This window comes from Cebus imitator, unplaced genomic scaffold, assembly GCF_001604975.1.
Source record: "Cebus imitator isolate Cc_AM_T3 unplaced genomic scaffold, Cebus_imitator-1.0 Scaffold92, whole genome shotgun sequence".
NCBI classification, from domain to species: Eukaryota; Metazoa; Chordata; class Mammalia; order Primates; family Cebidae; genus Cebus; species Cebus imitator.
In genome coordinates this window covers 2,496,415-2,520,776 of record NW_016107407.1, presented here as the reverse complement: position 1 = coordinate 2,520,776, position 24,362 = coordinate 2,496,415, and the positions used below count along the sequence as shown (strand labels likewise).

Genomic DNA, 24,362 nt, shown 5'->3' with positions numbered 1-24,362 from the left:
GAAATATTTAGGCAAAAACAAAATGGCAAATTTAGTACTAAACTTTCAACTGTACAAGAAATAGTTTTTAAAACCAGAATCAATTGTTTTTAAATTGTATCTCCATCACTTACCAGGTAGGTCGCATGCAAACAGTTTAGTAAAAGGATGTGTTTTCTCGCCTTTAAATGGGAATAGTAATGTCTTTTTTACCTACAAGATCATGAACGCTGATATTTAGCAGAAACCCTGGTACATAATGCACATTCAATAAACTGAGTTTCCTCATTACTTGTAGCATTTCAACATAATTGTTAAACAACTGAAAACACAGTAGACAGAAACCATCCACCTTCTGCATGTGCTTGGTGGCTTACTTTACACTAAATGTCCTTTTGGAGAATGGTATTCTTTTGTAGAAAAGAGACAAGGAAAAGAGAACAAAAATAGTTATAGTGCTATAGAATCCACTTCTATAATTAAAAAATTAAGATAGGCAACTTAAGAACCAACAATTACGTAATTATTTCAAAAAATTTACTTGTTAACATATTTCTAAACAGTACCATACTGGCTTAAGTTTAAGACTAAAATTTAGTGGCAAACATTTGTTCAAATGAATGTCCTTGTGTTCACATCCACCTCAGTGTTAAAAATGTAGGAGGTCCTCAATAAGTTACAGTTAAAAGATGAGTCACAACCAGAAAAGGAAGCAGGAGAGGAGTCTCCAGCATGTGGAGGCAAAGAAGGGGTAGAGTGGCAACTATACAGCACAGACAGGAGGACACAAACACCCCATATCACCATGAAGAGGAATGGGGGAGCTGGGCAGCGAGGTGGAATATACGATGGCAATGGGAAGATGCTACCAGAGACAGAAGGCAGGTAGACCAAGGCTCCTGCAAGGTGAGCAACGCTCAATAAATGACATCATCCCCCCAAAAACCTCCAGTACTTCACTAATCTTCAAAATAGGACAACTAATTGGGAAGAATCTCTCCCAATTCCCCTGACCCCAGTGACAATGAAAACTTTAAAGCGGTATGACTCATAGGATTCTTATGAGTAAGCGTAGTCATAAGGTAAGAGACAAAGCAAAGGGTCCAACATAACCAAAAGCTCTTCATCTACTCACAAATATCTATGATTGCTTTATTGCAACAAACTTCTTAAGCCAAGTGTGATGTTACGTGCCTGTAGTTTCAGCTAGTCAGGAGGCTGAGGCAGCAAGATCATTTGAGCCCAGAAATTCAAATCCAGCACGAACAACATAGTGAGATTGCATTTCCAAAAAAAACAGGCCTAAAATTTCATAAATTGTCTTTATTTCAAACCTTTAAGTTTAGAAAACTCGTTTATATTAGTGCACAATTTAATTCTTCAAAATACAAATGAAAGTGACGTAGCCCCCTTCACTGTTAAGAAAGAAGACAATAGCTGTGTTTTCTCTGGAGTAAAAGGTCAGAGCCCTGCCGAAGAGACAAAAGGACCAGGAAGCATTACAAAGCCAGTGGTTTAGAGAATTCAAATCACTGGTGGGGGTAGACCTGGCAAGAACTATTTTTATCCTACATTATAAACTAAAGTAAATAATGCAGAAACATAATACGACATTTTATGAAAGCTTGCACAAACACACACATGTATACACATATCCGAAATAAAAGTATGGAACAGTCAAGGAAAATTTGTTGGCAATACAAAATGGTGCACAAAAGCAAGAAAGAACTCTTGCCCAGACTGGAGGTAGTAAAGAAAAGAATAAACAATAAACAATGATTTTAAAAAACGCACTATGCATATGGATGGAAATTTTTTTAGAAGTCATAGAGTAGAATGCTTATAAATTCAGGTTGTAAAATGAGTTTACATTGAAAATATCATACAAAATAATTCCTTTTATATTTTAAAGCCAAAAGTAGGTACAGTGCAGAACTTGAAAAAGACTATTAGTTTCTATGACCAGAAAAAGGAAGTAAAATCTCAGAAACTGGAAAAACAAACTTTTATATCCCATGTTTGCTGGCTAAAACATTCACAAAATGAAACGATAGAATATAGTCACAAATGAAGGTTTTAGCGACAAAGTTACTTCTGTCTAGATACCTCTCTGAATTTAAGCAAAGATTAACTTAGACGAGAAGCATTATAACCATAAGTAAATAAAAATTTTTTTTTCCTTTTTTTTGGAGACAGGGTCTCATTCTGTCCACCAAGCTGGAGTACGGTGGCGTGATCATAAGTTACTACAGCCTCCACTTCTGGGGCTCAAGTCATCATCCTGTCTCAGCCTTCTGGGTAGCCTAAGACTACAGCCCCAACCTAATGCCCAGTTATTTAAAAATTTTTTGTAGAGATGGATTCTCAACATGCCGCTCAGGCTGGTCTTGAACTCCTAGGCCCAAGCAATCCTCCTGATTTGGACTCCCAAAGTGCTAAGATTATAGGAATGAGTCACTGTGTCTGGCTGTAAAAATCTGTTTTATTTACAAAAAGCAGCTTAGTCATAATGCTAGTACTTCTTACTATTAAGAAACACCTACTGAAAGTGTTTACCGTTCGAGTGCAATCTGAGAATATGCCAACTGGCATGTTCTTGAATTACTGGCTACATGGTATTTTTTCTTTTGTTATCAAAGGATTTTAACTATACGTATGACTTGGTGAAAAATATAACCATCTAATAAAGATAATACTGATCATACACCACAAATTTGTTCTAAATTTTAAAAATCCTAACCTAGAATACAATAGAATAGACTGTTGTGTATAATTTACTTATTCTATCTAACAAGGGCTTCCATTTTAAGCGGCAAGTTGATTTCCTAATGATAAACTATGACTATCAAAAATTTGTAGCAATCACTAGGATTGGATATGCAGTGAGAAAAAAATAAATTTTATATTAGGTTTGAATGAACTAGCATATAACTAAAAGAACATTGATTACTGAACTATATTATTTTTTGTTATCCTTACTGAAGTCCATGAAATCGGTTCTATCATCTACCATTTTGCAAATGAGAAAAGTAAATCAGGAAATAATCATCACTGCCAAGGTTACACAGCTAAAAGAAACACAAATTTTAACTTTTTCTGAGTCAAAAGCATAAGTTGTCCACTATGGTATAATCATTAAAGCTTCTGAACAATGCATCAGGAAGAAAGAGGCAATTTCCTCAATTATCCAGATGAAGAAATGGAGGCTCAGAGGGGTCAGGCTAATGAACCTCTCAGAGAGAAAGTCAAATCTAGGCCATCTGATTGTGGGCATATTACACCACTTCCTCCTAAGGTGCGACACAGAGGGAGCATTGCAACATCTTTTACTCCACAGAAATGAAGAGGAACATGTAGGTCGTGTGATAAAAACTGATAGGCATTTCCTAGACAGATCATTAATGAAATGGATGATTTGGAGTTACACAAAATTCTACCACACACTTTCTTTTTTGGGTATCAGTTTTCATTAAGTGACCATTTCAGCCCAGGTTGAGGCCCCTCAAGGAAACTATAGATTAAGCAGCTTATTCCAGATTCCAATTAATAACTATGATGCTGAAATCCAACTTTGATCTGCATGCATAACACCCATGATCCTACCCCTTCGTTTAGTGTGAGCATCCAATACACGTGTCAAAGACAGAATTAAGTAATGAATGACACAATGCTGAAAAGGTTGGATCTGAAGTCAGAAGGAACAGAATTGATTTTAAAGGAAGGCACAGCAGTCCACCAGAGCACAAAATATGCGTAAGATCATGGTAAGAGATGATGCCGAAAAAAATTTAAATAGAAATTCAGGCTGGGCGTGGTAGCTCAGGCTGGGCGCCGGGAGCTCACGCCTGCAATCCCAACACTGGGAGGCCCGGCAAGTAGATCATCTGAGGTCAGGAGTTCAAGACTAGCCTGGCCAAAAGAGTGAAACCCCATCTCTACTAAAGATACATTAGCTGAGGTGCGGTGGCACATGCCTGTAATCCCAGCTACGAGGAAGGCTGAGGCAGGAGAATAGCCTGAACCCGGGAGGTGGAGGTTGCAGTGAGCCAAGATCACACCATTGCACTCCAGCTTGGGTGACAAGAGCAAAACTCTGTCACAAGAAAAGGAAAAGAAAAGAAATTTGGATTGTGGAGAATACAGAATATCAAGACAGTAAATTTAATTAAATCAAAATACAGTAGGGAGTTTTCTGCATGATTTTAAACTTGCAGGTAAGGCAATCCAAGTGGTAATTTGAAAGACTAAGCAAATCAGAAAATACGGAATTGATTTTAAAAAGGAACAGATGGAGAGGGAGACAAATGTTACATAGGTCTACTCAAAAGGAATATGGCTGAAATGAGAACAGGTGCTATGAAAATAGAAAGATATACATGTGCACATGAGCATGCACACACACACACACACACACAGGAGTAAAGGTATAATATATAGTACCTTGTACTAGTTAAGACATGAAAGATTAGTAAGAGAAGATAAGAAAGTAAGATTGAAACCCGGGAGACACACAGCAAAAATTAAAAGAAACAAAAAAAGAATGGCCAATCATAGAATTTTCTGGGTGTAAGAAACAGGTGGTAAGGTAATTCTGCACAGAGGTCGCTATATATGGCCCAGACCCATGGACAGTGAGGTTCAGAACTAGCAGTTTCAAGTCATATTGCCCTTTTTACTAGGGACCACATCCCATCTTGGGGAAAATATAAAGATGGTTTACTTTCACCCATGTTGAATCTGAGTGATCAATAAGACATCTAGACAGAAGTGACCAGCTAGTCCTTGCAGTTACACAAAAGTATGAAGGAATAGGAAGAGGAACTAAAGTAATATATAAATTCACCAAAGAAAAGCATGTAAAAATCCATCCAGAGAAATGACCGGTATTCATGGAGAAAGAGCAGAAAGAAGAAATTTCTATAAATAATATGAAACAATGTCAGAGGAATGAAGAGGGAAGCTTCTCCAGGGTGCCACAGATCCAAAGTGCTATTTCAGCCACTTACTAACAGCAGGGGGAAACTGCACATGTACCTTAAAGAAAGCACCTTCAAGTACACTTAAAGTAGCTTAAAGAAAACTTTACCTTCAATAAAAAAATTCTCTGCATATTTTACCATTTCAAATATATTTAAGAAAATAAGACATAGGATTCATTATTTTATTGAAATCTACAACCAAAGGAATAACAGTTAACTGTTCAGTAATAATGGATAATCTAACATAACTTACCCCCAAGTCAAAAGTAAAAACTTAAAAATTCAAATAGTTATTATATTGAGCCACAGAAAATACACCAAGTCACTGCCTAAGTCATGTCCAATTTTAGACAACTAAATTACCAAAAAGCTTAACAGATTGCTCAATGGAAAAATCTCTTAAAAATAACAAATATGTTATTTTATTTGAATCAAGACCTATTTTTCTTGGCCAACCTACAAAAACATGTTTCTCTTTCTAAGAGTTTAGGACATTAATACCAAAGTCTCAGCCAAAAGTTTATGAAAGTATTACTGAACTGGGTCTGTTTATGATTATAATACAAAGTTCTCAGGAAAATTAGTCCCCCAAGGGACTTAAAATATGAGTAATTTCAAAAGCCTAGATTTCTGCTGATATGTCAAACTAACATTCCTTGCCCTCCCCTCAAACTTTCTCCAATATTAATCTAGAGAAGATTCTTGAAATGCTAAACATTCAATGTAAGAAAATGTATACTATCTATGGAATAAGATTTTTTTTTATCAAAATGGTTGTGTTAAAATGTTTTAAGAGAAGAACAGTTCCAGATATACAAATTACAAGCAGAAAGCCCTTTACAATAACAAATGTATTCAATAAAAGTATGGTTACCCTAGGCTGCAAACATATGTGACAGAGACCCAATGCCTCCACACGTTGAGTCATGCCTCCCTCGAAAATGAAACAAATTAGAAACTCAGAGGAACAGATATGGGTCCTGGCCTTTCTAAAAAGAAAGACATAATTAAAATGAAACTTGGAAAGTGCAAGGATGGGAAAAGATAAGACACTACCATGTGCGCCTCACATTGGTTTTGGCATGGTGTGTGGCTAAGAATAATGGGCTGAGGGAGGCAGGTAGCAGGAGATCAGAACAGCAGACCCTAGGCAGGAAAAAGGGGGGAGTTGGCCAGCATGTTCAAAGGCCCAGAGATGCAAGAACAGGGTGAATCTGGAAACTAGAGTGAGTTCATCATGGCTGTTGAACCTGGGAATGCACCCTGGAAGCAGCTGGGATCCAGACGGTGAAGGAACATCAGGAAGATTCAAAAAGAATAAAAACATCGGTATCAACCCTCACACTCAGAGTATTTCATGTGTTTTCGCCACTGTCTTAAGAGCTTTCCATGACTCGTCTCATCTCAGCCTCACAATCCTGTAAAATATATCACAGTAGATTATGAAGCTTGCTCTGACGCTTAGAAGCTTTAGGAGCTTGCTCAGCATAAGACATACAATGCAATTCCAGTCCAGGTTGCTGCAACCTGAAGCAACTGTTAACCACTTCACCCACAGTTTTCCTGGCTATGGTCAGAGCCCCAGAGTGTGCCAAGCAGTGCTCCTGAGCACACATCAGTCTAGCCACGGTGGACAGGGAAATGTAAACAGGGAGGAGGGCTGCAATGTGCAATGTTGGGTAGTGACCCATATGAGAGCTGTGGACAGCTTGGACTTTGAAAGTAGAAATGAAGATGCAGGGAACGAATGAATTTAAAAAGACAATTGCCGAGATTAGAGGTATAGAGAAAAGAGGAGGAAAAAGTAAAGAACACGCTAAATATTACTGGCTAGTAAAAGATACAAGCATCAGGATCGTGGACTGTCTTTTCTTTAGTGAAAATTGCCTCAATATAACATCATAACTACCACATTCACAGACCAGCACAGCCACATTCACACGAGGCTTTGCTATGAGCTTCGCAAATTCTGTATTTTGCGCAAGCACAAAGTTAGTTTAATTACTTAGAACAAGTTGACATATAAGAGATAGAAAACCAAAATAAAGGTTATCAGGGAAATGGTAAAAGACATCTAAATATTACATCATTCTAAACACAAGTGCAATTTTAGAAATTCCACAGTTGATATCTATTTAATATTTATCCTATGTATATGGGTGCATAGCTGTTTCTGGTTTACATTTTGATATTACAAATAACAAAAAAATGTATGAAGAAAGTGACTGCAGTTGTGGTGCTCTCTGGTACTTTCTGTTGTAATTGCAGATGGCAACAACCCATCATCTCAACTTCTTAAACATCAGAAAGGGAAAAGTCTGTAAGTATCAAGAACAATCTAAAATCAGTTGCTTCCCAGAGTCAACTAATCAATATACCTGAAGACACAGAATTCCTACCAGCCAGAATTCACCAAATACTCATTTAAGCCAATAAATGCGAGAACAATGAAAGAAAGAGAAAGACTACCAGATCCAAATGGGTAGTAAAATAATGAGAATAAAAATTACCAACAATACTTCATGGAATGAGGAAGGTTACAAATGTGACACTAATATCTGTTGACTAAGACCCCAAATAGACCAATCCCATCAGCAGAAATCTTGTATCTCAAGAGCGTGTGCTTTCTTCAGTGAACCCAAGCAATCGAGAAAAATATAGCATGTTTAAGTTTGGCAAGAAGACCGCATTCATTCACAAAAGTTTAAATCTTTCACATAGGTGGCTTCTACACTATTATATAACATACAGTCTAAGACATAACTGGAAAAAAAGTTAACATAGAAATAAATTACTAAGCACCCCACCTTGGGATATACTGTGGGCAGAAAACACTATTGATTCTGTTCAGACAGAATTTACGGGCAAAAGTTACTGTTGAGAACAAAGCATAAAACCCTTATTTTTCAAGAAGCACTTAGTGAATTACCCATCTTAAAAAAGAAACACTTGTCCTTTTACTCCCCCCATCATTCCACATGTTTTCATCCTATTAAAGTGTGCAAAAAACACAACTATCAAACAGGAGCTAGGAACGGTCAGGGATAATAACTCAATTGTAGTTGATAATAGAAAAATATGAATAAAATACCTGAGATTTCAAATATGAAAAGAATACACAAGTTATGTCAAAGGTAAGAACTTTCAGAAAGTCTCATTTGATTTATGTGAATGTTATGTACTTAACATTTCCAAACATGTTAATTTAAAAGATTCAAAGTCAACTGAAGAAAAACATTTCTTAAACCTATACTTACCGATGCTTTTCTGCAAGATTGTTCAGGCAAGTTTACCAAATATAGTGCACTTGAATCAAAAAATTGACAATAACTTTAATGAAAACTGGCCACTTAAAAATGGATTTTTTGCAGTGTCTGAATTCTTCCCTGTACTCAAACCTCAATAGTGTCCACCAAGAAATTAAGGAAGGAAGGAAAACACTCAGATAAGGAAAAAGGGCATCCAAGGCATTTCAGAGTGATTGATATCTGAGCAAATACTAAAGAATTGAACTCCATGCTCTAAAAGAGCAACAAGAACTCAACTCCTTCCCCAAGACATCGTTTTCCTTAACTGTTATTTGTCAGAGGAAAGGGGAGGGTTTTGAATGGTCTCTGCTCCCAAACAGTATAGGAGGCCCACTTGTAACCTGCATGCTGGCCAACTGCATCAACAGCCTTCTGCTTTAGAGAATGTGTAAATGGAGACATTTTAAAGTCATAACTGATCACATCAGTTTAATAGACTGCAAATACAACATCATGTCACAATGTGAGGGGATACAGTGAGCAGGGTCTCTTGGGCATTGCTAGTGGAGTGCAACATGGTACAGCGTCTACTGAGGTCAGTTTGACAACATCTATCAAAGTTACGAGCATACATAACATTCCTGTACAATGTGTACATGTACAATTTTATTTTTAGGCATTTATCTTTGAGAAACTCAGTACAAAATGACTTATTTATAACAGGTTATTTACTGCAGTATATTTATGCAACAGAAAAAAGGACAGTAAATAACCTAAACGCCCATCAATAAACATCGTCCCAGATATTATAAAGGAAAATTATCAACGTGTTTAAAAAATGGACACCTTTTATGTGTCAGTCTGTAAAGATCACCAAGCTATATTAAGCCTCCCCTCCCAAATAAGCACAGGATACTGTAGTGGCATTTATATAAAACAGTAAAAAGAGAATATGTTTTCATATTTGCTCATAAAAGCACGGTATCATTTAAAATGAGCCACAAGAAACAAATAACTGTGGTTGCATATGGGGAGGAGAGCTAGCTGACAGACAGTTGTGGGAGGGACACTACTCTTTTGCATATACATGTATAATGTTTGATTTTGGAACTATGAATATATTACCTCTGCAAAACTCAAAAAAAAAATTTTAGAAATTATAAAAATAATGTTATCAAATTAATCCCCCTAAAGTCTGAGGAGTTATACTGTATCCCACGGACAGAGAAGATTCGAGTCCTGCATCTCATACAGACATCTAATGAACCCTAATCAAAATAAGGAACAGGGATGCCTATCATCATCAACTCAAAAAAACAAAAAATCTTCAACAGCTGAAACTTTTTATGCAATACTATAATGAAGAATATTTCCTCTATATTTGAAAATAATTTCCAAAACTCAAAATAATTCTCATATCAAATATCAATTTCTAAAAAATATCCATGTACAAAAAAAGCTTTACTGAGAGAACTGAAAAACATACTCCCCAAAAGCTATATACTAGGTATTACATATTAATGGTAGATCAGAATTTGTAATATCTGTTTTGTATATATTGAACATGTAAGCAGACATCCATTGTTCCTAGCATAAGAAAAAATTCACCTCCAAGAAAAAAATTTTGCCAGTTTGGGTTCCTACATTAAGAGTATAATTTATTTTCATTTGAATAAATATAAAAAACCTCTCGACTCTCTGAAGAAAAAAAAATTTTAAACAGCTGAAATCAGCTCCCAAACAAATAAAATACATAATATTTTCTGGAGAGAATACTTAACTATGTTATATTCAACTCAATTGCTTATAAATTATTCAATATAATCAAATAGTTTGTTCAAATATTGTTTTTCCAATTTAACAGAAAATTTATGTCACTTTAGTTATATAAACATGAAGAGTAATTTAATATTACCTGATAATTAAACATCTTAAATATTTAATTAAATATTTTTAGAGCTAATAGAATTCACAACTATCTTGGGCCTATAAGAATACTTTTTGGGCCTTTTTTTTCATTATGTTGCACAAAGGTCTCACATAAGTAGCTCATAGCTGGTCTTACCCTCTCCCCCATCACTCCCTCTACAAAACCCCTGGAGAGCAAGATGGCTTTCCCAGGGCTACTGTGATCAACTGTGATTCAGCGACACCACTGGACACCGACCAGCATAGACAGACTCCAAGTACTCATCTTCTAACACTTGAATCTATGCTCAACTGTAAGACATTCTTGAAGAAAGTTCACAAATAATTAAACTTATGCACAACAAAGGCTGTGCTCTCTTATCATTATCAAGATTTTAAAAAATAGAAACATTACATTATTTGAGATAACTTACATTTCTCCCCATTTCTTGGTCCTTTGGTTTATAATCACTTTTTTCTTTTTGCCATAAGCAGATGCTAAGTTAAAAGCAATAATGTCATCAAAATATCAATGATGTAATAGTACAACTATTTATGAGATTTACAAATGTATGTCTTCAAGTTTTCATTTATTGACCTATAATCTATAGTTTATCACTCATAATTAATAAAAATCACAATATCACATAATATGGCATTATAAAATAGTCAATTTAGTTCACCCAACAAAGATCCACCCATAATACATGATATCAGAAAATGTAAAGACATTATGAACTTTTTCCTTTCAATTTATTGAAAGACTTATATGAGGGTTCACTAGGAGCTACAAACAGTAAACGAGATGATGCCTGGGCCATTTTAGGACAGCAAAACAGACAGAAACAAAGACAAAAAATAAAAAAGAAACAAAAGACAAATTTAATTCATAAATATCACAGAGGAGAGGATGATAAGCAAAGAGTCAATAATGGAAGGCTGCAGGGATGTCGCCTGCCATTAAATGGGGGGATTGAGGAAGGTCCCTGAGGGGAAGACAGGTGACTGCATAAAACTAAGAGCCAAGTGTGTGAACTATGAGGGAGCGCAAGCCAGGCTGGGGCCACAGTGAGACAGGGGCTTGCCAGGGAGGACTGGGGTTGTCTGAGCCTATCTGCTGAGAGGAAAGTTCTAGCAGAGAGAGAAAAACAAGAGACATTCACGACTGTGTAGACAGATTACATGCATGACTCCACAGAAGATTAACACAAAAGCAATGTCCTAATACTGAGAAGGGTTGGGAAACAGGCTGGGAGAGAAAACTTTGGCATTTGAGAGGTCAGGGAAGCTTCTGCATTCCAGGAAGTGCAGGGCTGTTAAAGTGGTGGTGGGAACCATGCTTCCGCTTTTTCAATGAAATACAAATCCAGGTCATAAGAGGCCCAGTTAATGAATTGCTTCAGGAAATTAAAGGGCTTACTAAAGGTAGGAGAAGAGGTGGTGCTTCTCAAAGGGTTAAACTTAATTCCAACACATATCAAGATTTCAATTCCATATTACAGTTGGGAAATAACAGTGCTTGCAGGAAAAAGAAAAAAAGAAAAAGCTGCTCAGTCTTGCAGCCTTGCGAAGTTATATATTAAAAATAAAAACATTTCTTCTTCTTCATTTTTTTTTTTCCAGACAGAATCTCACTATGTTGCTCAGGCTGGAGTGCAGTGGTACAACCTCGGCTTAGGCTTAGCCTGCTGGGTTCAAATGATTATCCTGCCTCAGCCATCTGAGTAGTTGTGATTACAGATGTGGGCCACTACACCCAGCTAATTTTTGTATTTTTAGTAGAGACAGGGTTTCATCCTGTTGGCAAGACTGGTCTAAAACTCCTGACCTCAAGTAATCTACCTGTCTTAGCCTCCCAAAGTGCTGGAATTACTAAAAATAATAACATGTAAAAAGTAATATGTGCTTACTATGAAGGACAGTAATAATACTGACACATGAAATGAAACCCAAAAGCCTACCCCAACCCTACCCCAATACCATACTTTCATTTCTTTATAATTTGTTCAGCTATTTAAAAAGACAATCTACAACCTCCTTCCTAACAGCCATTAGGCACAGGAAATAAAAAAAGGAAACTAAAGGAAAAGCATGGCTCATATATATATACAGAAGAAATAAAAATACTATAGGGCACATATACCCAGGCCTCAGTGGCAGGAAGAGAACATACAACCATTGGGCAAAATGTTTTCACACTTAAGACAGGTTTTTAGGGTCATTTCAAGACCATGTTGAATGTAACTGGGAAAAGCCGGGATAGAAATAGATGGAAAAGTCTAAATACCTAGATCATAAAATTCCAAAATAAAAAATGACCTATAATAGTGATTCAATTTCTACAAGCAGGCTTGTACAATACAGGTAGTGAAAACAATACATTACAGACTGAAAATGCAATTTCATAACCAGATTTTTTAAGAATAGCAGTTGCACAGCTCATGGAACATAGATGGAACTTAGACACAAAAAACAAAATTTCAAAAGCAAATGACATACAGATGGATGGGAATAAAGAGAGTTATAGCACAAAGCATGTATTCCCTCCATTGTCATATTTAATCACACAGCTCATAACAAAAATCTTTAAGACTACCTAAAATGAAAATATGCAAAGCCACCTGAGGGTCAAAGTTAAAAATGAAAATGTATCTTTATCTGTAGTGCAAGCTCTAAATATCTAGTTCTAGCAGCAGTATTCACAGGTTAAGAAAACCACCGGCTCCTAACATTTCATCTGAAGGTTAATGCACACACCACCGAAGATTTTTCACTCAGTAAAATTTCTAACTTACTTCCCCGCAGCTTGCCGGCTTTTAACTCCATAGGCCAAAGAAGCAATAAATACAGACAGCTGTAAAATTTGTTTTAAAGGAGAAATTAACGAGCATTCCATTTAACTGCATACCCCAGGTTCAAAATCAAATGAGCGACGAGTGATGCTGTGCCCCTTCAAACTCCATTCATATCACAGGGATCTAGATGCTTAGCAAGTGGCCAAGCAGAAGCCCTTGCAACATACTTAGCATTCTTAATGATATCCTTACATTTAATCTTATCAAAACCAGGAACGCTTGCCAAAAACAAAAAGGAACATAAGAAACGGATGCAGGCATAGAGATTAACACTGATGTCATTTTTGTGTCAGATTATGTTCTTTAGAAAAGAACCAGAGATGATTTTAAAAGATTAAATTTTATTCTAATTCTGATAAGATGCCACAGAAGCAAAAATCCAATTCTGAAATGATGATGAGGGCATTAGAAATACACCAGCGATGAAAATAAACCACCCCAGCATACCAAATGGTACTTCCAATATGCAAGGAGAAAAATAATATTTAAGAAAATGAGATACCCAATACATGAGGCAGTAGTTGAGGTGTAACCAATAAACCTAATCTTACCTAAAAAGATAGGAAAGAAAACAGCATCTTATGAGTGTCTTCAATATACAAGAAACTGGGTCTTCACTGGAATGTGTGCTGTGTCACTTAAGCTTTGCACACAAAATCACGCCCATCTGCCAAATGGGTATAATTCTCCCTATTTTGTACACAGTAAAAATGAAACTTGCAAAGTTTATCTATCTTTGATTCTTTCCACACAACCAGTGTTAGGAATCAGAAAACGGTACACACTCATTGGAGGAGCGGGTTTCTAACCTGGAAACATGCTTCCCAGACTTCCCATGTCTTTTTGATGTTAAATATATGGAAGCGTAAAATGCCATCTGGTACTCCCAGGTCCAAAGTAACCCTGCACATGACTGGACGCTCCCCAGAAAATGTGTGTGTCCTTTGAAGAAGAGCGTCCACCAGAGCACACTCCAGCCCTGTGCATCCACTGCTGTTTCTAGTCCAGAATTCTTGGATAATCAAGGCAGAAAATATGCAGGGTTCATGGAAAATAATGTGTCCCATACATTTGGGTGTTTTGATCATTATTTTTTTAAAAATAATTTTAACACGCGTTAGAGTAGCAGGCATTCTGTCATGAAAGCACAACAAAATACTCTGCTATTGGCATTAATATATCCAGGTGAAAACACAATTCTCTTAAAAGTTTGTTTTGGTTTTATTTTGGGAGTTACTTTGAACACGACAGATTTCTCTTACCAAAAAAAAAGCTCTGGTATTTTATAATAAAACCTAAGTTTAATTTTAAAACAATCTTGATGTTTTTAGTTTCTACGTTTGGTGTTGCTAGAGATGAACACAATTATTTTGCTTCTCTACACATTTTATGAAGGTTTGCCAACTGGTAAATAATATTAATAAATCCTCTTCTTTTTCATAGAACTTTTGGAATTTGGAGGCAAGGGACTTCGTTTATTTTTAATCAGATAATGTGAACAGTCATTTGGATCCTCAGTGACTACAGGCTACAGAATAAACAAACCCCCAAAACCCACATTTTATTACTATCTGGCAGCATCAGAATCTATCCTTAAGTCTCACTACTGATGGCAGATACCATGAAGCAATATCTATTCCTATATTACAATTTCTATAGCTCTTCCATGGTTTAATGCTGTGACCCCTTAGTCTTTTCCCTGACCAATCTGAAGCTGTTGTAATCGGATTGCTGAATAAACCACCTCCTACTGTAACTAAGAAAATGTAAAATGTACTTTGGGAGGCCAAAGCAGGAGAACCGCTTGAGGCCAGGAGTTTGAGACCAGCACGGGAAACACAGTGTGGCCACCCCATCTGTACAAAAATAATCTTAATTAGGCCGGGCGTGGTGGCTCACACCTGTAATCCCAGCACTTTGGGAGGCCGAGGTGGGTGGATCACGAGGTCAAGAGATCGAGACCATCCTGGTCAACATGGTGAAACCCCGTCTCTACTAAAACTACAAAAAATTAGCTGGGCATGGTGGTGCGTGCCTGTAATCCCAGCTACTCAGGAGGCTGAGGCAGGAGAATTGCCTGAACCTAGGAGGCAGAGGTTGCGGTGAGCCAACATCGCGCCATTGCACTCCAGCCTGGGTAACAAGAGTGAAACTCTGTCTCAAAAAAAAAAAAAAAAAATTAGCCAGGGGTGATGGTGCACATCAGTAGTCCCAGCTACTCAGGAAGCTAAAGCAGTATGATTGCTTGAGCACAGAAGTTTGAGGCTGAAGGGAACTATGACTGTACACTGCACTCCAGTCTAGGCAACAGAGCAAGAACCCTGTCTCTTAAAGATTAAAAAAGAAAAAAGATAAGAAAACATTATCATTTCATACTCCAGAGTACAACCTCTTTATGTCACCTGGATAGTTCCAGATCTCAGGGAAATGAGAATTTTTTCTTTTTTTCACTTAGAAAAGGTTAGTAAGAACCTGGGCAAGGAAGGGGATTTTTCCACTAGGTAGACAGATCAGAGGGAAAAAAAAAAGCCAACTCTGATAAGTCATGTGGATGCAGGAACCATACGTTGATCATCCCAGACATCCACCATTTTATAACAACAAGCTAAAACCTAGGCAAACTTACTTCCACAATTACTTATTGACTAGCCTGGAAAGAAACACATTTTTTAAAAACTGCCTCCATAAAACCTAGATACACAGAAAAATGTTTCTTCACTAGTTTTTAAATGAATTTTGCCATCGATCTTCAAGAATTTGGCTATAAATTATAATGAAAACCAAAAATTGAAACAAACACATAGAAACTTACCTTTTCAAAAAACATATGAATATAACTTATATATTGTGTATTGTATTAGTATGTTCTCATGCTGCTGACAAAGACATATCCGAGACTGGTCACAATTTACAAAAGGAAGAGGTTTAATGGACTTACAGTTCCACATGGCTGGGGAGGCCACACAATCATGGCAGAAGGCAAGGAGGAGCAAGGCCACATCTTACATGGATGGTGGCAGCAAAGAAAGAGCTCATGCAGGGAAACTCCCATTTTTAAAACCATCAGAGTTCATGAGACTTATTCACTATCATGAGAATAGCACAGGAAAGACCTGCCCTCATGATTCAATTACCTCCCACCAGGTTCCTCCCATGACATACGGGAACTGTGGGAGTTACAATTCGAGATGAGATTTGGGTGGGGACACAGCCAAACCATAGCATGTATCATGTGAATACTGTTTATAATGCATAAATATTCTCAAAAACATAAAGAAAAAGCATCACGGCTGCAGGAAGTGACAAAGGCTTATTTTTTTTAAGGAAAAAAAGGCATCATCATTGCTTCCAAAACTCTGGCCTCTGAGACCTTGAGACTTGACACTGGATGGTGGAATTCCCTCATGCCTGGCAAAGGTACAAAAATGAGGTACACATTGGCATTGTGTCTTCATCAATAAACATTTAAGATAGTTTTCCTTCCAGTTTGCCTCCATTTGTATAATCTCCAATTAAACGACATTTTTTTGATGGAGAGAACCCATAAACATGAATTTTGCTCTAAAGGCCAGGGCAGTCATTCCCCTGTAACAGAGCTAAAGCAGCAGCTAGAACATGTCTTGTGCCTCCTTGCTGTTTCTGCTAATTGGGCTCAGGCCCGTTCATCAAGAGAAGGTTGTGAAAATGGCAGGCTCCCAATTAGCTTATATTTTCCTTAAGGTCCTTCTACTTTCTGCTCCTAAATTCTTCCAATCAGGTATCACAAAGCTCCTGCTGCCTCTTCTGTGGAATTTATGAGTTGCAGTGAAGTGTGGGGATATAAGAACAACAGGTATAAGAAATAGCTGATGATCTCTTATCTGCCAATATCAAACTATATTCTATTCTGAGTCAGGGAAACAGTTACAGTTACAAAGGAATTTGAACTTCTTAAAACACTGTCAAACATCAAAACTAAAGTTTTGGTTTTTTTGTTTCTTGATTGTCACAGTCCAAATTTCAGAAGCATAAAATGTGTTCAAAGTAATACAACTACAAACCATTTAGTTTTCAAATCTTTTGTTTCCTCTGAAATCTCCCTTCTGATGTCAAGATTGACATAAAAGAACGCTTAAAAGATAACAGTGCTCTACTTTGTGAGATAAATCTGATGTAGGATTCAGCTACGAGTTATTCTGAACAAGGTGATTAGCAACTGAAAAGTCCAGCTACTCTTTTAGGAAATTACGTCGTGCTTCCTGACACAGAGTTCTAATGAGATATATAACCTATCTTTTGTTACAGAGATAAAACTAACCAATATTCTTATAGAAATAAGACTCATTACCACCCAAAGAATAAGACACCCTAGATTTCTGGAGGGGCCTGCCAGCTTAGCACTTTAAAGTCCTCTTTTGCCTTTCCATTTCTTCTGCTTATTCCCACTGGTAAAGCTGATAACAACATAACTGCCTTCAGAAACAGATAATGAGAAAGAAGCACTAAGTAGAAAACAGAGCAAAAACAAAACCACAGGAGGCACATAAAAGCTAGAACTCTGTTGACCTTGCTCCAGACCACACAACTACAGGAAAATAGCCATCAGTTCTACCTTGGTGTTCCCAAATTGGAAAGGCAGGGGGTTTTTCTTTTTTCTTTTTTTTAAACATAGAAAATATTCTTCCAACTACATGATGCAATCCTCTTTATTATATGCTTAATAGCAAAAACTAAAGAGAAAAAGCCTCAGAAGAGACATCAGATCATTAAACTCAGGTGACTTCTGAGAATGGTAAACAGAATAAACCCACAATTAAATGGGAAATAGGTGGAATAGATTTCCAGTGTATAAAGCATAACCTGCACAAACAACAGAGCTTACTTCTGAAAAGATTTTAGAGGGGGCTTTGTTTTGTTTGTGTGGTTTCTTGTCCTGCTCAATAAATTTTGGTTTAATTATTCTGCTAGATGTGAAAACATCAATGGCTTCTACTCTTCTAGTATACAGTCTCACTCAAATCATATTTAAGGAATGGATTATCATTTTTTTACACTTATGCCAGAGAAAATGTTTTTAGACTTGGATGCCCCCTCAGTCTATGCAAACAACTAACTCAAGTAACTTTAACAGAAGCAAATCAAAGCTCGGACTTTGGTGTGTGTGGCTTCTCAATGCCATCCTTTTTGCTTAAAAAGAAACTATTTTATACCAAATTTACAAAGAATAACTATACTACTTCCTTAAAAACAGATCTACAATGACAATAGAAAGATAAAAGTTACATCTTTATAATTAAGTTGTATATTAGAAACTCTGGGCTGCCCATCTTTTTCTACCAATTTTGCAGTTAAAAAAAAAAAGGTCTTATTTAGCATTCTCAGCCAACTTCTAGTTGTCACTCCCCACCGCTGTCCAAATATCCCTTGCTTCTTGCTTCAACAGACCCCTGACTGTGTGTAGTGACCGGCAACTGTGTTTCACTGAAGGTGAACAAGGGAGCTCCTGCCCCAGCTCCAGCTCCAGAGGTCAAGCTCTATCCATGGAAACCTGGACCAGTGCTTTCGCTCCCTTCGATTTTGACATGGGCAGAAGAGTAGGGCAATTCCAGCCAACATGATCAGGGATCTGTGAGGAGGTTATTAGAAAAAATGGATTTGCTTTTACAAAGAGCCACATAAAGAAGACAAAGGCTCTGTTCCCTCTCCTTTGTGCAAGGATGTGGCTCTGAAAGAAATGAGCAAGCTAGAGCCCAGAGCTAAGATGGTCCTGAGGAAGGCTCCCTGAAAAAATGTCAGTGAGGCGGCTAAGCTCCACGCTTATCACCCAGGTCCTCCCTAGTTCCACCCTTCCTGCTACATACATGCCAAACGTCTCTTCATTCTAGATTCCAGGTTGACTGTTATCTGTCCTAACTTTTATATTAATACATTGAATATTTCCAGGTACCAGGCCTGAATCTAAGCCCTCGGCGGGTATTGTATCACTTGACACTGCAACCCAAGACAAGGTCTACAATTATCCCCACTTGCTGGATGAGTAAACTAATGTACGGACAAGTAGAGTAATTTGCCCAAGTCTCACATATGGTACACAGCTACTAACTAGTCAGTCTGACTCCTGGGCCCATGAGAAACTATCTAAATCTTAAAAACATTTATGTCAAAGTAACTATAAGATACTAATATCAATTAGTTTAAAAATCTGTATTACGTTGAGAAAATTACGTTTCCTTCATAGAACTGCCATGGTTGTTTTACTATTTAAAATTATTTCCATCACACAATGTTTGTATGCTAACACTTACTTTATGATAAAATCAGGACATTTCCTGTGCCATCAGGGTGTGCAAGGCAAGCTGGCCCTTTCTGCTGTTTCATATTTGAATACCCTGCATCCACAAAGTTATTTTAGGAACTTTATGCTACAAAACAGGCTGAGATGAAATATGCAAAACACTTACAATTTCTTTCTACAGCTATCATTAATCTAAGTTGAAAAACAATTGATTCCATTTAGTTAACAAAATTAATAATTTTAAAAATTACTAAAGCAACTAAACTCTGAGCACTCACCTTGTTTTCCATCCATAGAAACTTTTTTAAGAAAATAAGTGACCAACTAAACAAACACGTGGCTTTTTATTTATTAAAAGCACTGAAAGAGACTCAGCATCACATCACCAGGGAAATGTAAATCAAAAGCAAAGTAAGACATCACCTCACACTGGTAGGATGACTGTTATCAAAACATCAAAATATGGCCGGGCACGGTGGCTTACGCCTATAATCCCAACACTTTGGGAAGCTGAAGCAGGTGTGTTACTTGAGATCAGGAGTTTGAGGCCACCCTGGCTAACATGGTGAAACCCTGTCTCTACTAAAAATATAAAAAATTAGCTGGGCATGGTGGTGCTCGCCTATAATCCCAGTTACTTTCGAGACTGAGACAGGAGAAAAGCTTGAATCCGGGAGGTGGAAGTTGCAGTGAGCCAAGATTGAGCGACTGTGCTCCAGCCTGGGCAACAGAGAGAGACTCCATCTCAAAAAAAAAAAAAAAAAAGTGACAACATAAGCGTTAGTGAGCATGTGGAGAGAAGGAAACCCTGGTATACTGCTGGTGGTAATGTAAATGAGGACAGCCTCTATGAAAGTATGAAGTCTCCTCAAAACATTTAAAACAGAGAACTACCATATGATCCAGCAATTCCACTTCTGCATACATATCCATAAGAAATAAAATCATTATATTAAAGACATATTTGCACTTCCACGTACACAGAAGCATTATTCACAATAGCCAAGATATGGAGACAACCTAAGTGACCTACAACAGAGGAATGGATAAAGAAAATGTAATATACAGTGTGTGTGTGTGTGTGTGTGTGTGTGTGTGTGTGTGTGTGTGTGTGTACATAAATGTATAAAACAGAGTATTATTTGGCCTTTAATAAAAGAGGACATTCTGATGTTTGTGACAATATGGATGAACGTAAAGGGCGTTATGCTAAGAGAAATAAGCCAAACACAGAAAGACAAAATCTGTATGTATGATTTTATTTGTAAGGGGAATCTTGGGGGGGAAAAATGACTCAGAGTAGAATGGTGGTTACAAGGGAGTGGGGTGTAGAAAAAGGAAAAATACTGCCATAGGGTAAAAACTTTCAATTGTACGATGAATGACCTCTGGAGACCTAATGTATAGCATACGAGTCTAATTAATTTTATACTTGAAATTTGCTAAGAGGCTAAGCACAGTATCTCATACCTATAACCATGGCACTTTGGGAGGGCAAGGCAGTAGGATCACTTGAAGCCAGGAGTTCAGGACCAGCCTGGGCAACAAAGTGAGACCCTGTCTCTACAAAAAAAAATTTTTTTCAATTAGCTGGCCACGGTGGTTTAAACCTGTAGTCCTAGCTATCAGAAAGGATGAGGCAGGAGGAACAGTTGAGCCTAGAAGTTCGAAGCTTTAGGGAGCTACATCTGCACCACTGCACACTAGCTTGGGTGACAGAAAAAAACCCTATCTCAAAAAAATGAAGCAATTTTAAAAATATTTTGCTAACAGAGTAGATCTCAAGTGTTTTCACCACACAAAATTATATCTATGTAATGTGATAGATACATTATCTTGATTGTGACAATCATTTTATTAATATATACATATATCAAAACCTCACACTGTACCCTTTAAATATATACTATTTTTATTTTTCAATCAAACTTCAATAAAGCTAGGAGAAAACACAATTACAATTGCAATACTGGGATTCCCTACTATAAAAAAAAACCCATTGTAAGTAAATAAAAAAGAACTGAAGCACTAAAAAAATAACATGGAAAGAATTAACTCATCAGATACATGCTTAGTCTTCATAAAAAGGAAGGACTTCTCTAACAGTGATGTAACAACTTTGTAAACGGTCATTCTTTCCAAGGCAGAAAACAATTATTTCTGAGTGGTAAACAATCCTGATTTCATGAATTGTAGGTGACTGCACTGCACAGTGAAATAGATAACTCTGAAGACTGATAAACCTAAAATAGGTCCTTGACATTTATGAAGGGATAAGTGCCCAAACATGACAAAATACTGTAATCTAAATTCTAAAACACCACCATAGGACATATTTCTCTCATACAGTGAACTTAGATATGACAGAAAGTTTTAATTTGCGTCTTCAGATCCTTCGACTTATTACCTATCAAAGAAGAGAAGAGCCTTGAAAGTCTACTCACAAACAGCATGATTCACTGCCAAACACCTGTGCCTCTGCAGCAATACAAATTCTAAAGTCCTGAACCTTCAGAATCTACTGCAAATATTCATAACTGCTCACAATAAATCTCTGATCAGTGACTGGCACAAAAATATCCTACATTTATGTTAGATAAACTCTGACATTCAGAATGGTACTTAACTAAAGTTTGTTAGAATACTTTACTTTTAATCATCACCAATGATTGAAATGGGAGAAACATCTTTGGGGTGTGGGATAGGATGTTACAGCAAGGACGCACATATAAGGATTTGTCATGTTACCTGTTCTTGCTTCTCCAGCCACTTGCCCACCATTGGGTGACTGGCACTCAGAGACGAGCGAGCATTGTCTCTCTGAAATTGGTTAGACCAGTTACTAGTATCCCGTGGGAGGCTTCTGTAGTTTTCATCTTTCTATTCAAAAAGAAACAAAAAGGCGTCTTGTAAAAAACCAGACCTTGCAAATCAGTAATGCACCTGGTTTTTCAAAAGTAGCAGAAAAATGATTCTACATATTTAAAATATCTTTCCAATCCTATACAAAATAGCTGACTGAGGATATTCCACCCAGGTTAGACCTCAGAATTATAACCATACACACAAAGTTATAATTACAGGCCAAGGACAGGCAAGTATAGTAATTACAGCAGGAAGGGTGGCACACACACAAGGTACACAACAGACAAAACACTACATTTTGTACTCCTAACCAAATCTATCACCTAAGCCAAGGATGTGCACCGAAAAGTGAAAGTACTTCTACACAAGACTTTCACTCTCTCTCAACTACGGCATTCTCTCTTCTTTCCAGTCAGTCTCATAATTCAATTACGAGGTATCATCTTAACTCATCAGAAACGTTGAAAATAAGGAAGACTAATAAATTTGCCTTTTTTTCAGAGCTTATGGTTTTGTGATTTGGGGTAAGAGATTTAGATTATCCAGGCTGTTTCTATTACCTACTTCAAAAGTTAGTAGTCAGCATTAACTCAAATACCAAGAAAAAAATTGGCCTATCACAGTATTTGTTAGATAACAGACACATAATTGTTCACTTTGACATGGATATGACAAGTGATGTCTTTATATAAATAAATATTTATCAACTAAGTTTTTAATACTCCCAGAACAACCAAATGCTACTTGAAGTTTCTTTCAAATAAAAAATTAAATGTCCTTTGGCTTAGGGGCTATAAAACTTCATTTCAATGTTCTAAAAAGAAATGAGAAAGCTAGGATAAACTAAGGGAGTCACACTTTTTAGTTCAATGACTAAATCTAAATAATCTCCTACAAGAACAAAGTAAAATATTACCTTTAGCTGGACCCACTTAAATCAGTACACCAAGTTAGGGGAAGTACTAAGATATTATCCTTAGTAACGCTGTTAAGAGTAGTCTGGCTGTAAGTATTATATGCGTGAGTGATACTTATTCTCCATGTGCTAAACTATATGAACACTCAGTACAAACACAGAAACAAAAAAGTGCAACGTTACAGGTTGGCAATGTATAGAACTTAGTTGTAGATCAGGATACTATATGCTCTTCCTTCATGAGTTCCATTAGGGAATAAGACTTAAAAATGAATTGACAGTCTTGGACTTATGTCAATATTGGGACATGTGTTCAAACAAAAAGAAATTGATAAACATTTACCAATATAAATTTTGACATGGAACTTCATAAACTTTAAGAATTAACTGCAAGAAATAAAATCTTTAAAAACTCAGTAGCAAGATTAAACTTTAGCAGCAAGTTCTGCTTACTAGAAATAGTAAGACAAAAAGTAAAGAAGGAAGCAAAGCAGAAACTAAGGTTCACCATATCTCAAGATACTAAGAGTCTCTCCTTAAAACTTGAGCTTCAGAAAAAAGCAAATACTGTTTCATATGATAGTCCATAAATATACCGATAAGAAATTCAGATAAGTCATAAAGGGTAGATAAACCTATTAATCACAGACCCTAAGAGAAGGAGGACTGAAAGTAGTACACTGAAATGCAAGTATAATTTTATGTCAAAAGTCTTGAGGCTATCATTGACTAGGAACCAGGCTTTTATGCTCATTTTCCACCATTTGAGGTGATTATTACACCAACTACTTACTTAGAAAATGAATAATTAAACCAAAAGTATTTAAAAAATCTATCCTCTCTTTTCAGTACAAACTATATTTCAGAGAAACCAACAGCACCAGCTGATGAGGGGAAATGTGTCTTTTCAGATGACTGCCAAATACTAACAGAATTAGAAACATGACCATTTTCAACTCCTCATGAAATAATTAATACAGGCAAAGATAATCATACTAAAGCTATTATGTTAAGAGTTGATACGTAACTGGGTATTTGCATAGTGACAAAATATAACTTGAAAAGAAAAAGAATCGCCTGTAATCCCAGCATTTTGGGAACCAAGACAGGTGGATCACAAGGCCAGGAGTTCAAGACCAGCCTGGCCAATATGGTGAAACCCTGTTCTCACTAAAAATACAAAACTTAGCCAGGCGTGGTGGTGGGTGCCTGTAGTTCCAGCTATTTGAGAGGCTGAAGCAGGAGAATCACTTGAAACCCAGAAGTGGAGGTTGCAGTGAGCCAAGATCATGCCACTGTACTCCAGTCTGGGTGACAGAGCAAGACTCTGTCTCAAAA

At 36.9% G+C, this 24,362-nt stretch overlaps 1 protein-coding gene across 21 annotated transcripts in view; it reads right to left on the bottom strand.

Moving 5' to 3' along the window:
* The window catches only part of PARD3 (par-3 family cell polarity regulator), a 709,408-nt gene that overhangs the window by 322,869 nt on the left and 362,177 nt on the right, over positions 1-24,362 (bottom strand). For 16 of the 21 annotated variants that reach the window (XM_017535365.2, XM_017535373.2, XM_037740918.1 and 13 more), the window contains exon 5: positions 21,992-22,123. The exons of the other annotated variants lie outside the window; for them this stretch is intronic. In XM_017535365.2, coding sequence (XP_017390854.1) covers positions 21,992-22,123 — 132 coding nt within the window. The remainder of the gene's footprint in view (positions 1-21,991; positions 22,124-24,362) is intronic. 21 annotated transcript variants of the gene reach the window in all.